Source organism: Topomyia yanbarensis, chromosome 2 (assembly GCF_030247195.1).
Source record: "Topomyia yanbarensis strain Yona2022 chromosome 2, ASM3024719v1, whole genome shotgun sequence".
Lineage (NCBI taxonomy): Eukaryota > Metazoa > Arthropoda > Insecta > Diptera > Culicidae > Topomyia > Topomyia yanbarensis.
The window spans coordinates 445,174,455-445,189,705 of NC_080671.1; the positions used below are offsets into that span (position 1 = coordinate 445,174,455).

At 39.1% G+C, this 15,251-nt stretch overlaps 2 protein-coding genes across 3 annotated transcripts in view; one reads left to right on the top strand and one right to left on the bottom strand.

Moving 5' to 3' along the window:
• The window catches only part of LOC131685709 (specificity protein transcription factor 3-like), a 67,756-nt gene extending 65,122 nt beyond the window's left edge, over positions 1-2,634 (bottom strand). For both annotated transcript variants that reach the window (XM_058969599.1, XM_058969598.1), the window contains exon 1: positions 2,260-2,634. The gene's annotated coding sequence lies outside the window, so the exon portion shown is untranslated. The remainder of the gene's footprint in view (positions 1-2,259) is intronic.
• Positions 2,635-12,466: 9,832 nt separating this feature from the next.
• Positions 12,467-13,682, top strand: LOC131685710 (uncharacterized). The gene is made up of 2 exons (XM_058969600.1): positions 12,467-12,653; positions 12,724-13,682. Exons 1-2 carry the CDS (start codon positions 12,631-12,633, stop codon positions 13,112-13,114), a joined length of 414 nt encoding a protein of 137 aa, XP_058825583.1. The 5' UTR covers positions 12,467-12,630; the 3' UTR covers positions 13,115-13,682.
• The last annotated feature ends 1,569 nt before the right edge of the window (positions 13,683-15,251 follow it).

Sequence of the window (15,251 nt, forward strand, 5' to 3'; positions counted from 1 at the left end):
TCGGACTGAAACAATTCGTCAATGCCATTTTATGTGGATTCCACTTGACCCTACACAGGCATCAAAATCGATGTAGTTTTATTGAACATTTTGCGCTACAAGTAAAAGATTCAAGCCATATCCAGTTTCTGATCGAATCGTAATCGACCAACAGATAGGTATGTATTCAAAACCGCTTAGATGAAGCGTATATACTTATGTACTGCTTAATCGATTTAGGCAACAAAGAGCGCCTTCGCTGGCGACTTATATTAAATTTCACTTTCATTTCGCATGAAAATGAACATCGTCTCGCTCAAAAGTAGTGCCTGTAGACAAACACAGATATCTACACGATTGCCAGGTGAGCGAAATTCACTCGATCTCCGTTGTATGCTAGTGGTGACTTTACACGAAATAGTAACATTAAAGTACCATTTACATGATCTGTCAGTCTTTCGTCACCGGTACAGCTGGCCAACGGATTGTCAAAATAAGTTGCGTGCTGTTTCTTTGAAGACGTTTATACACAACATTAGTGACACAGAAAATTTTGACGTACTGAGCTTGTTAATTCGCACATGAGAAATACATTCAACTTGTTCTGACGGAACGGTAACGTGACATTGATGAAAGGTGAACCGTGTGAATCGTTCCTAATTCGACAATATGTATGCATTGCACAAGTACCTGTCATGAACGGATTGGTTTCCGCTCTATCGATTCATGTTTGAGTGGTAACTTCGGATGATTTATACACTTTCCACTTGGTGGTTGGTACGAACAGAAACAAACACTGCCTCTGCTGTTATTGAACATACATATGTACATATATAATTTCTCAGGATTAGAAAGGTGAATTGATTTCCGACTGGGTGGAATGTTGCATTGAGAAATGTATTGAATCGCACAGTAAATTTCTATGGCGCGCACTTGAAAACCCTAGGACGAAACCCAGGAAAAACATAGACCCCTTATACAGCAGATTAGAGATTTAACCGCGCGAATCGGTGTCAGCCAGATCTTGCAAGTGTTGAGTGATCATTTCCATGTTTTTCCTTTTCTATATTTATAAATGTTATCGACTTCCAGGTAACGAGTTCCAAGTTAAAGTCTTGAACAGTATTGGAAATAAGCTCCTCTATTTCTGCTTAATCATTTAACCATGTGCGAATCGGAAACAATCTTTTATCGAGATTCGAGGTCATATTTTCTATTTTTTTAATTTAGTCGAAAGAGATGGACAGCTAGCATCAGAAAATTGGACACAGGACAAGCGTGAGATGAGACGCATCACACCCAATTTCTTTTCGGGACATTACAAGGTTGCGATAAAAGTAAACTGTCTAATATTATTTCATTATGGCGGCATTCTACTTTGTGCTCGTATAAAAATCTGCTTAAATAAGCTATAAAGCTGCTCATTCTGAACTAATATTTAAACAACAATTTAATTGGGTGACGTCGAAAGTTGTAACCTTAAAATAACTTGAATACAAATAATTAAACGTACTGTCAAAGGTTCTTGTGACCAATAAAAAACACATACACCATACAGTTATTATCGCAACAACGGTAGCAATTTACGCAGGATGTTACAATTATGCTACCTGTGTGAGATGAACACCTCCAGCTATGCATATATACATTCATTCGTCACTCATTACGAAAATAGCAGTAACTCACGTCATCGCCAAATCAACGTCTCGTAACGGTTTTGCAATGTGTGTTGAGCTCTCGCGTCCGTGCACTCAAACTACTAGAGCGTGATTTTGGGTATATTTTTAACTGAATCAAATTTCATCATTCGCTTATGCTTGAATGATGGAAGGGCGAAGGCAAAAATAGAGTACGCGTATCGTATAGCGGCGCATGACTGCGCCTGTGTGCATGTGTGCCAGTGTTTTTTTTTCCAAACATTTCTCTTTGCCATCACGAACCCCACTCTTTCTGGTGTATCATTCTCCCACCCTTCTTGAACGATTTGCCCCAGACATACAAATTAGGGAAGGGAGACCAAATTGCAAGTAAATTGTACACAGCAGAAAGGCTTTCGCTACTCTCCTCAATGCAATAATCCATAAATTTCGTATTGTTTGGGTTTCCCTCTCTCCTCCAGAATATTGTATAATTTTTCCAAGTAATTAATCAATAGATAAGAACCTTGAACGGATAACAACTTGCACTGTTAGTGGTAAATGGACTTAGTTTAATAATCAAGTGCGCCATATTTAGATATAGTAGGGTAACTATTTTATTAATAATGCAAATATCACCAACCTATTTTCAGCTGTACGGGAAAATCAATTGCGTTGTCCCAAGTGACGTCCGGCACTGTTATGATAACGGCACAAATGACTTTTACTCAACCAATATAACGCAGATATTGCGAAGTTTCTTCCACTAATAGGAGCACTGTTTTTTATTAACACAAATTTTCCCCTGAAATTAGGGTCACTCTTTTAAACAGATAATTGCTTCTGAACACTGCACAATTCATTTTTCACCGTGGTTTTCTGATTTTGTTTGAAATAATGCACCCAATTCTACTCAGATCACGTAAAATTTCCACAAAAAGTATTCATTTTTTTCTTAAATTTAAAGAAAATATGCTAGCCGAACTCCGGAACACTCAATCATTACAACTTTTTTGACAGTACGCGACGAAGTGGATAGACGAACCGTTGCAATGAGCTGTATTTAGCAGAGGTGGAAGAGCATCATATGTTGGAATGTGTTAGTAATCGAAAACAACGTGTGAAAATGTTGAATGATCCATGGATGGATCGACGCACAGATGGCGAGACGGTGGGTCATCCCGCATAAACGAGAACAATAAATGCATAATTTGTATTATTGTTTTTCTGCAATTTGTCTTATTGCGATTCGACAATAAACACGCCACACCGTAAATTGGTTGTATCATTTATGGTATCGTTTTCAGTCCGATTACCATTTGGGGAATATGGCGTTAGATTATGTTATAATACAAAAATTAAAGGGTTGTGTACAGGACACGACCACTAGGGTGGGACAAAAATTAGATTCCAGCTCCGAGCAACTTTTAGGTACCATTGTGGTCCTAGAGCAATTGTGCAAATTCTTAGCTCGATCTCTGGAACTATATTTTTGCGCCCACTGTTTAAAGTTTACATGGGAATATTACCTTTCGCAAAATAATTCCTCCAGGAGTCGCCCGTTACTTCCTAAAAATAAGTCGTTATGTGGCTTTTATAGGAAATTTAACAAAGAAACAAAGTCTCAAAAACCACGAAACGATCTGACTCTTGAGAAAAAAGTTATTAAGCAGAAACCGATTGATAAAACATTCATTTTTTCTAGCGCCACTGCTGTTGGTTGGCTAATTGTACGCAATTTTGTTTTAATCTTCTCATAATGTTTCTAAATCATTTATCTATACTATTTGGCCACTTCGCAAGAGATTTGAGGGATAAATTGAGGTTTCTTTTGTACATGATAAGAGAAAGTTAAAAAATTTGTACATAATTCGACCGTCAGCAGCAGTGATGCTATGAAAAGTGAAATCGTTTCGCAGACTTCTACACTTTGTTTCTTTGACAAATATCCTATAAAAAGATGGGTGGGTAATGTCTGCGACATAACCGGAGAGATGTAGAATACATAAGGAACACGTTCTTCAAATATGTTGATACTCATTAGGATTTTCGGACAAAAGCTGATTTGGGCGAGGAATATTTCAAATTATTCTTTACAAAAATGACGGTGGTCCTGAAAAGGACCGGTTTTGTTGGCGTTGTTGGCCTTGGTGAGGGAGATGGCTAACGATGAAATTAATTGTTAGCATGAGGAAGTCGCGTAGTACTGGCCAATGGAAGAACAGATAATAATTGATTCCTGAAAATCAATTTTTCTTTATTCATGTAAATTATACATACTTACAAATCTAACAGAAGATTCCTGATCATATTTCTGAATCATTAGTGCGAACATTGTGTAATTTGGTTAAGTACAATGAAAGTTACAAACTTTCCAAACTCGACCTTCTGTACCTTCAGAAATATTGAAATGGGGTGTCTATATTAAACCGTTAGTCGTGGTCACAATAAAAAAAGATGGGTGGGTAATGTCTGTCACATAACCGGAGCGTCGTGATTTCAATTCGAGACGTTAATTTAAATCTAATAATATTCAACAGAATCACGTTTGAATGGGAAATTTTCAAATAATTCTCTATGGTAATAATGGTGGTTCTGAAAAGAACCTTTGGTATCGGCGTTGGTGTTGATGGTGATGCGCTGGATCGTTGGATATTTTTGGCATGATAGTTACGTGCCTGGCGAACTGTTTTGTAGCCTCGAACAAAACGACAAGACTGGCTTCTTCGGGTACCATTACGGCTGAACTTTATAAGCTTAGCTCGACTTTGAAATCCTGCACAATCTCACGAATCAGACACTGGTAGGGCCATTTTGTTTGCTACTAGCACGGAGCTGCACAAAAAAATCATTTAATGCAGTTAGTTCACGGGGGCTGCCAAAAAGCTTGAATAGAAGCATGCGACTTCAACGTTTCTCTTAAACACATGCAACAACACATTCGTTTTGGTAATACTGATAATAACAGTAGAAAGGAATGGAAAAGCAGTGCACGAAACGAGCGAGAGGATAATATAAATTTTTGTTCCGTGTGCAAGCTACTTCTTTCCACCCAACGTATTATGTTGCTTGTTGAAAATATGCTACACACCTTAAAATGAATGTTTCAGTTTAACTCTCACTAGAACACAATTGATTGGTCCTGAAAAGAACCGTTGCTTTTATTGTAATTTACGCCCACTCCCACAAACCGACCAAGTAGGCATCACTGGCTTCATTACGGCTGAGTTTTGTAAGCGTAGCTCGACTTTGAAGTAATACACAACCTTACAAACCAGACGCTGGAATGTTAGCCAGCGGATTAGTTGCTCCGTTGCCCTTTAGTTGGGGCGAAATACTAGCATGGCGACAGTTCCTGATCGGTAGCTGGTTGCGATGGGCCACCAGCAGCTGGGGCACTTTTGCGGACCGTCATCATCGCCAACTGTTTTCCTCCGGTGGACTGGCTGCTTGCTAGTGCTTGAACGAATACGAATGATGAGAAAAACCGACCGACCAATATTCATATATGAAAACACGAGAAAGCACTACTATCGCTCTCCCGCTCGTTTTCGTGCCATTCCTGTGCCTTTCCTTTCCGTTCGGCTACCGATACTAGCATAACCAAAACGAATATTCTGTCTTTCCATCGCCTTCAATCTAGTGGCCAGTGCTAGCAAACTTGCATGTTCAGTTTTTCAATAACAACATTCCAACAATATTTTCAAAGAATGTTGCAGATTTGAAAAGAAGGAAGGAGAAGATTTTCACAAATTTAAATTCTTTTGTCTTATTTGTTAGCGCTGATAAAGGCTATTTAGTTTGCTACTAGCAAGGAGCTGCACAAACAAATCGATTTATGCAGTTAATCAACGGAGGCTGCCAAAAAGTTCGAATAAAAGCATGCGACTAGTGTACTTTGCATGTTCTATATTTTATCAATACTAGAGAGGATCAATAAAATAATTCAAATTGTTATAGCGACATGCATTTGTGGCAACACTGGGTGGGGGAACACGCACATTCGTTTTAGTTATGACGGTAGTAGCAGCAGAAAGGAATGGAAAAGCAGTGCACGAAAACGAGCGAGAGAGGATAATTTAAATTCTCTTTCTTTCTTTCCACACATCGTATTTCTTATATTGCTTTCTGAAAATTATTTGTTATACACTATAAAATGTAAATTTCAGTTTAACTCTTATTAGAACACAATTAATTGGTCCTGTAAAGAACCGTTTATTGTTTTATTGCGGGAGCATAATTCAGACGCACTCCCCGCGGACACGGTGAGCTAGAAAGCACTATTTTGCATTCTCGAACAAACCGACCAAGTAGGCATCGTTGGCTTCTCGGGGCATCATTACGACTGAGCTTTGTAAGCGTAGCTCGACTTTGCAGTCCTGCACAATCTCACGACCCAGACGCTGGAACGATAGCCTACTCTGTTGCCCTTTAGTTGGGGCGAAATTCTTGCAGGGCGACAGTTCCGATGAGTCACCAGTAGCTGGGGCATTTTTTCCGTCCGTCGCTATTGCCAACTGCTTTCCTTCGGTGGACTGGCTGCTTGCTAGTGCTTGAACGAATACGAATGATGAGAAAAACCGAACGACCAATATTCATATATGAACACACGAGAAAGCACTACTATCGCTCTCTCGCTCGTTTTCGTGCCATTCCTGCGCCTTTCCTTTCCGTTCGGCTACCAATACTAGCATAACCAAAACGAATATTCTGTCTTTCCATCGCCTTCAATCTAGTGGCCAGTGCTAGCAAACTTGCATGTTCAGTTTTTCAATAACAACATTCAAACAATATTTTCAAAGAATGTTGCAGATTTGAAAAGAAGGAAGGAAAAGATTTTCACAAATTTAAATTCTTTCGTGTTATTTGTTAGCGCTGATAAAGGCTATTTAGTTTGCTACTAGCAAGGAGCTGCACAAACAAATCGATTTATGCAGTTAATCAACGGAGGCTGCCAAAAAGTTCGAATAAAAGCATGCGACTAGTGTACTTTGCATGTTCTATATTTTATCAATACTAGAGAGGATCAATAAAATAATTCAAATTGTTATAGCGACATGCAATTTTGGCAACACTGGCCATGAGATGGTGAGGGAACACGCACATTCGTTTTAGTTATGATGGTAGTAGCAGCAGAAAGGAATGGAAAAGCAGTGCACGAAAACGAGCGAGAGAAGATAATTTAAATTCTCTTTCTTTCTTTCCACACATCGTATTTCTTATATTGCTTTCTGAAAATTATTTGTTATACACCATAAAATGTAAATTTCAGTTTAACTCTTATTAGAACACAATTAATTGGTCCTGTAAAGAACCGTTTATTGTTTTATTGCGGGAGCATAATTCAGACGCACTCCCCGCGGACACGGTGAGCTAGAAAGCACTATTTTGCATTCTCGAACAAACCGACCAAGTAGGCATCGTTGGCTTCTCGGGGCATCATTACGACTGAGCTTTGTAAGCGTAGCTCGACTTTGCAGTCCTGCACAATCTCACGACCCAGACGCTGGAACGATAGCCTACTCTGTTGCCCTTTAGTTGGGGCGAAATTCTTGCAGGGCGAAATTCTTGCAGGGCGACAGTTCCTGATCGGGTTGCGATGAGTCACCAGTAGCTGGGGCACTTTTTCCGCCGTCGTCATTGCCAACTGCTTTTCTTCGATGGACTGGCTGCTTGCTAGTGCTTGAACGAATACGAATGATGAGAAAAACCGACCGACAGATATTTATATAATCGCGCTAATATGCACTACTATCACTTTCTCGCTCGTTCTCGTGCCGTGCATGAGCCTTTCCTTTCCGTCCGGCTTCTAATGGCCTAACCAAAGGAATATGCCGTCTTTCCCCCACCAAGTGCTCTCGCCAAGCAACCCAATGCGAATAACCATACGAACAAACATGTAGTGGACCTATATATAAACTTTTCATTATTTTATTGTTCGGTTGGTCTACCATAACGACGGCTCTGTGCGGGATGGGCTGAAAATTTTCACTTTTCCGAGTCGTTTTCGAAAGATTTTTCAAAACACTTTTTTTTGTTATTAGTACATGTTATACATACTTCAAATTTTAATACACCATAGAGGAACATATTTGCAACAAATTGGCCTAAAAATCAAATCATTCTGTTAAGTATGATAAAAGTTATTAACGTTCAAAATCTGACGCGGCGCCGCAGCCGATATTTTGAAACGGGACCCCTATATTGAAACCTTAAATGTATTCTACATTAAAATCAGACATCTATTTATTTTTAGGAAGTAACGAGCGACTCTTGGAAGAATTATTTTACAAAAGACGACTTTTCCATGCGAAATCCCATGTAAACTTTAAACCGTGGGCGCAAAAATATAGTTTCCCCGATCGAGCTAAAAATTTGCAGAGTTGTTCTGGGAGCTAAATGGGACCCAAAAACTTACTCGGAGCAAAATTTTATTTTTTTCATATTACCATGTCTCACTCTAACGACCACGGTGACATTAAAAATGTAGCTTTTTTCAAGAGCGTGCAAATGAATTTTATCTATCACACATATCGACTCACGTTCTTGCTCACTCTCCTGTTTTTATATGGTACAATTTGCTATACACCCTCCCCATTAAAACATAATTTATTAAAAGCCATTTAACGGTAATCTATTATTACAATTAATCAAGTATCTCACTAGCTGATTGGCATTATTTGGCTGATCCATCTAGTCAAAATAGGCTGGTCTGTTCAGAAAATATATTCAAAAGAAATGCTCCATATTGAGAACTGTGTCCACCAAAGGAAATATACACATTCTCCATGAAATATGAAATTTCATTTTCCATTTAAATTTTCAATAAGGTACTAATGAACCTAGGTAAACAGTCTTAAGGTTAAGTATTTCTTTATCGATTAGTTTCAAATAGTCGCTTAGTTTTAAGTTTCTACTATTTCTCGTATAGTTCAAATATAGTTTTCTAGCGGAATATTATACAAATATAAACGTATAAATCTACGGTAGGATTTTGACGAACAATATTGGAAATTGTTATAGTATGTGTTTTGTTATTATACTAACCATGTTAGCCATAAGCTACTATAATGCAACAATCCCAGTCAAAAAGGGCAAGTTGCTGGCTAACGGAGGGCTATTTGCCAACTCGGATGCGCTAATTGCCCTTCAATTTGCCAGCAAATTGCTGGCAATTAGGGGGTTATTTCAAATGCAACATTTGGGCGATTTGCCGCCATCATTTTTTTTGCCGCCCAACCCGCCCTTAAATCGTCCACGGAACGCGCCATTTAATCGCCCTTAATTGCCTAATATGAAAATTAAAAATAATGCTTATTTTCGGATTTATTATCTACTCACATATACTTACCAGTATACTAGGTAATCACCACCAAATTATAGGAAGAATCAATGGTGAACTTGGTATTGCACTTCAAAACTTATCACAATCTGACGTTCATTAAGACTTTAGGTCAGAGATCTTGTTCTACTATACATACACACGATTACACAATTTCCCACATTCGTTGGCTAAATGAAATGCACTAGACAAACAAAGTACAAGTGAAAACACACCAATTGTTCAAAAAACAATTTTAAGCTAAAACCAAAAATTAACCGCCATGTTTAAAAAACGCGAAAAACAAGATTGCCTTTAAATCGCATTCGCAAATTGCATTTGTTTCGAGGGGCAATTAGCACAGGCGAGTTGAGTCAAACGTCAAACTTTTTAAATCGCCTGACCATGTTCGTCCGCATTTTTTTGACAGGGTAGTAATTATTGTGAAAACAAATTTCGGTTAAAATGATCAATTTAGTAGAAGCGTGCAGAAACATATATAGTATACTTTATCGACGCTGTCAACACCCAGACAAAAAGGGCAAAATGCTGGCTAACGGGGGGGCTATTTGCCAACTCGGATGCACTAATTTTCCTTCAATTTGCCAGCAAATTGCTGGCAATTAGCGGGCTATTTCAAATGCAATATTTGGGCGATTTGGCGCCGTAATTTTTGGCCTCCCTTAAATCGCACCTAAATCGCTCAAGGAACGCGCCATTTGATCGCCCTTAATTGAAAATTACAAATAATACTTGTTTTCGGATTCATTATCTACTCACATAAACTTATCACTAGGTAATCACCATCAAACTATAGGAAGAATCAATGGTGAAGTTGGTATTGTACACCAAAACTTACCACAATCTGACGTTCATTAAGACTTAAGATCAGAGGTGTTGTTCCACTATACTTATACACGCTTCCACAATTTATCACATTCGTTGGCTAAATGAAGTGCACTAAACAAAGTACGAGCGAAAACAGCATTTTTTAACTGAAGGATAAGCAAAAGTAAAGAACCTTACCATGTTGATATTTTCCGCATAGTTTATCACATTTGTAACGCTCGCATATAGTTTGAACTCTATCGATATTTAATAATCGAGATTTGATTACCTGCCATCTGAAACGTGTTGACATCAGTGGTACTGCCGCTTTATCCAATTGAGCTATTTCCGCTATCGTGTAAAGAACACAAATTTCTTTATATTATTGTGAGCTCATCCCACCACCTTGAGCTGGGCTATTCGGAATTAGCTAGTACCGATTATTATGAGTTGCATAATGAATAACCACGACCATAGGAGAATAAAAACATACCCTATGCCCAGAAGTTCACTCACCAGATATAACCATTTCCCAGAATTTTTGGTAAGATGAAGAAAGCCCCATATTGCTTTGAATTGGGAAAAATATTGATGAAAATCAAAAATCTTGTTCGGAATGGTGTCCATTTTGCTCCCCTCGAAGAGTACCCTGCTAACAGCATTAGACAATAGTAGTCTTTAATTTTTTTTAGTAATGTAAACATACATGTAGGATAAATTTAGCGCAGGTATTTTTTGGGAGCCATTTGGCAACAATCATCGGAAGGGGTACCCCCTTCTATAATCCAAAAGAATAAAATGCTGCTATACATTGCGCTAGTTGGTGGATTTTAAAATATGCGCATTACCTAAGTTAAGGAACTGATGCGGCGTAAAACTTCTGAGCCGTCGGAAGCGGCGGTCTCTCGCAAGCAAGCCTGTTATCCATTCGTATACCCGATTTACTCCAACATAGAGATTGATTCCTTCTTTTAAACATGAGCAGTTCATTGAATCTGTATGCCAAATAACTCTTGTATGTAAAATTATGATCTTTTCGCCTGCCCGGTATACTCAAACATAGGGGTTGATTCCTTCTTTCGAGCTTTCTTTGAATCTGTATTAATATTGAAATGAATGCACAATTTGAGGAAAGACGAGCATATATCTTTTTTTGCAAATGTTTCGTATGTAAACGTACGATCCGCCCGATTGCTCGGTTTACTCAAACGTGAGGCACTAAGTACTTTCGAAAGTATAACTTACGCTAAAGGGTATTTATACCATAGGCCTGTTATGCCAAATGGCCAAAAGTCAGAACTAACCAATCAGGAGCTGGACCATTCTAACGTAAAATTGGAACAAAAACGTCCCCCCCCTATTGTCACGTCTCGTATTAACTTAATATCGGATCACGGCGATAAACGATCACAAGTACAGGCACTATATACAAAGACTAGCTAAGTGTCAAAAATTGCAGCCAAACGCACTGTCAAAAAGTGCAGAGAAACGAGCATGAGGGTTTTGAGAGGGCGAGCCACAAGAAAATCAACGAAGAGATTTCTCAAGAGATCGACCGTTTGCCAATCAAGTGGTCCACTTCGTGATCCAAACTGATTTTTGAGATGAAACAGTTTATCTGAAACAAACGCTTATTGGATGATTACGAAGCTAGTTCAAACTCGAACGTTGAAGAGTCTAAATAGAGTACTCAAGCTGTATTAAGTAAATTGGTCACATTTCATGTGTGACACACATACACTTTTAATTCTTCAGATGGAATCAATTCGTCGGATAGATAATTGAAATCGAGAACCGAAAAATTACATTGGAAATTATCTTTGCAAATAAAGCTAAGTTCCCGAAACACCTGGATGTACTTCAACACAGGAACTGATTATCCCAGCAAAGTATGCATAAGGTAAAAAGTTGAGATTCCGACGGGAAAATGACCTCGGAATGTATCGCTAGGTCTCTGTCATTCTGAAATGGGCCATTGGAAAGTCGGTAGAGCTAACACCTGCTATATCTCGAGATTAAGTCTCGACAAACATATGATTACGGCCTAAAAGCCAACTGTCAAAATCCACTTTGAATGGAAATTCCGGACAAACCGTTACACACCAATTGCAGATGTTGATAATAAACGAAAGAGAAAAGTTTTCTCTTTCATAAACTGTTGTGAACTGTGTTCGACTAGTAACGGTTTGTCTGGAATTTCCATTCAAAGTGGATTTTGACAGTTGGCTTTTAGGCCGTAATCATATGTTTGTCGAGAAGTTGTTTGCATGGGAAAGAAGAAAACTTTTTTCGTAATATCGCTGCCGGCCAGTGGGATTTAGAAGGTTAACGCACCACACACACAAACACACACAAGCTTTAATGTCGCTCTGAATTACAAAAATTGTAATCGTTCGTTCCATCAATATTCCACGTCTAATACACAACCGTGACGGAAACGAATTTTGTTTGTTTATGGGTATTAGCATCAAGGCCATCATATGTAGACTACTGTCAAAGCCTGTATATCGATTGAGTACATATACTTAGCCAGTTGAAGGCGAGAGAAAAATCAATCAATATACCATTACTTCCCTTGAATGGACATTACTTTTTCTGGTGGAAGCCAAATTTTGACCAGTCAAATAATCACATTTTGCACGTTGTGCCTCTCTATAATGGAAACATTTTGGATTGCGTTCACAGTTTTCCAATCAGTCATCTTCGTTCTTTTTAATCCGTGGCAGAAACAAAATTGATGCTTTATTTTTATTGGAAATTATCGATGAAATAAAACTGTGCAATTAAATATTGTGTAAATAATCTGTAGCTTGATTAGTGCCAATACCAGATTACACACATAACGAGTTTAGCTCAGACCAAACAATGGCTGCAATTGTGGACCCAAGGTATGAAATTCTATCTCGTCTTTGTTTACGTTTTTGCGACGTACAAAATCTCTTTTATGCTTGTTCACAGGAAACGATCCCGCGAGGAGGATGTGAGCGAATTCATGCCGTTGTCCAAACGAATTAACAATTTGCATTTGAACAACAGTCAAGCTGCAGCAGGATTTCAAGTGGATCATCACCAAGCTGGCCTGCATATGCCACTGCTGGATGGCCATCAAGCAGCAGTTTTCCCACAGGGCAACTCCAGTAGCTCGGGTAGTACCTGCCATTCGATACCCTCTGGGGGCAGTTCCCCCAGTGGGACAAGATCGTCACACGGTCAGGAACCGTTGACGGTGAATGGTGAACTGTTGGGTGACTACTGTCCGGATCTTGGCGAGCACGAAAATCCACACTATTTCAGTCGGAATAAGGAACTGTATGAGCTGTACGTGGAGCGAATGCGACGGATGCAATGATTATCATTTAATATGGGGCGGGGAGTATTTTTTTGCGTAATTTAAGCTTTTGAATAGGGATGATCCATAAATGACGTAGCATTTTTTGAGTGATTTTTAACACCCCCCCTCCCCCATCGTAGCATTTCGTCACAAACCTCTAAATACCCCCCCTGGTAATTACGTAGCTTTACGGTAACTCTGCCCCCCCCCCCTTGTCACCGTAAAATTTTTAAAAATTCTATTCTATTCCCCTTTAAAAAAGCTACGTAGTATGACATGACCCCCTACCCCCCTGTCGTCACACATCATCACAAAATACAAAACTCCCCCCTCTCCCATATAATGCTACGTCATTTATGGATGATCCCATACTAGTTTGGACTATACTGCGTTTTATTTATGATGGCTATTTTGAGGAATTGTACGAATAGTTCCGCATGGTTGCCAAAGTTGGGGAGTTTGAGCCGGATAAGAAGCTTCACGGTATAACTACGAATTAATGAGCAAAGAATTCGCTATTTATATTTATATAGATTTTAAGTATATTTCACTAACTCATTAAAAACAAAACGTAAATAAACTGATAAAAAAGAAGAATATATGGCTTGATTATGTACATTAAATTGAGAATAACCATAAGGGGAAGGATTCGCGACTGTTTACATATTTTGTACTCGTCGCAGCTATTGGTATGTGCAGTGCGGGGAGCGGTACAAAAGGCCGAATCACAAAAGGCCGAATAACAAAAAGCCGAAACACAAAAGGCCGAAGATGTTCTAACCTACCACAAAAGGCCGAAACCCGAAAAGGCCGAATCACAAAAGGCCGAATCTCAAAAGGCCGAATCACATAAAACCGCAAGTCCACATGCATCAGAAATCGAATGATCTAATCTGTTGGTGTTGATGATAATTTAGTATTGCCCATGACTAATATTTTAAAAACAAAATCGCGTTTATAAAAAGCATAGATAATAAAAGAAAATTAATATAAAAAGTCAGTTTGGCTAAATGTAACCGCTAGCCACAACTATTGTTTGGTTGTTGCACTGCGCCAGCGCATGCGGCGAAGCCAGTGCGATGCGGCCTAGCCGCATAACCGAGGCCAAGGATCCGAAGCGGCGTAAAGCCGCTGAGGATCCGCCGGACGAGGTGGCCGCCGACCCGCCGTCGGAAGCGGCGGCCTCGCGCAAGCAAACCTGTGATCCACTCGTTTGCCCGGATTACTCAAACATAGGGGCTTAAATTAGTTTAAGTCGACGGAGCGGAGCGATGTCGGACAGCACTTGCCATGAAGCGATGTGGCGTAGCCACATTAGGCTTCTTTCTGTTTATTTATTCCAGTAAAGCGGCAAATATGCAACAAGAAAAGTGTCGTAAATATTCCAAACATTATTATTCTATTGAAAAAAATCGTAAAAAATCACTCTTAGAAAGTTTACAGTTCCAACCGCTCTACATATTTACCATTCTGAAAAGGTACATCGACATTTTGGAGACCCCGCTTTTTGGCAACTTCGTGGAATAACTTCATTGTGTTCTGTCTCGAGTTGGTGATTATGGAATCATATTAGGCTTAATGCAAGCAGTAGCCTGTGGAACAACGACCAACTTGCCGTGTTTAACATTCTACATGACAGGTAGTATGGAAAGTTGTGCTCAAACTGATATTATTTACTATATCATCATTGAAAATTATCAGTTTCAACTGCTCTACATATTTGTCATTCTTATTTGACCAGTCGGCTTAACGGCATTCGGCCAAACGACATTCGGCCTACCGGCTTTCAGCCTAATGACCCAGCACCTTGATATTCGCTGCATATTTACAGCGAGAAAGATGACGTAAATGACGTAAATATTATTTTCAATGGTTCCAATCAAATTCTTTCAAAGGTTCCAATCACATGGTTGAAAGCTTCGTTCAAATCTTATTTTCAGTTCCAAAGGCTTTATTTCTCACCCTGTTTGGTGCATTCGACCTAGTGTGCCTCGCCCTAATGACTATTCGTCTATATATCCTTCGGCCGGATAACCCTTTGACTAATGACCCCCAGCATCGTTCTAATCTACTACAAAATGCCCGAAAAGACCTTATTAGAAAATATGTGATGCGGATAGCGCATATTTTAACGAAAAATGGTCAATCAATGTTG

Excerpts from the sequence above, each read along its gene's own strand:
- LOC131685710 (XM_058969600.1), top strand. The coding sequence starts at position 12,631 with ATGGCTGCAATTGTGGACCCAAG. Across the intron at positions 12,654-12,723 it reads GCTGCAATTGTGGACCCAAG|GAAACGATCCCGCGAGGAGG; the intron begins GTATGAAATTCT and ends GCTTGTTCACAG.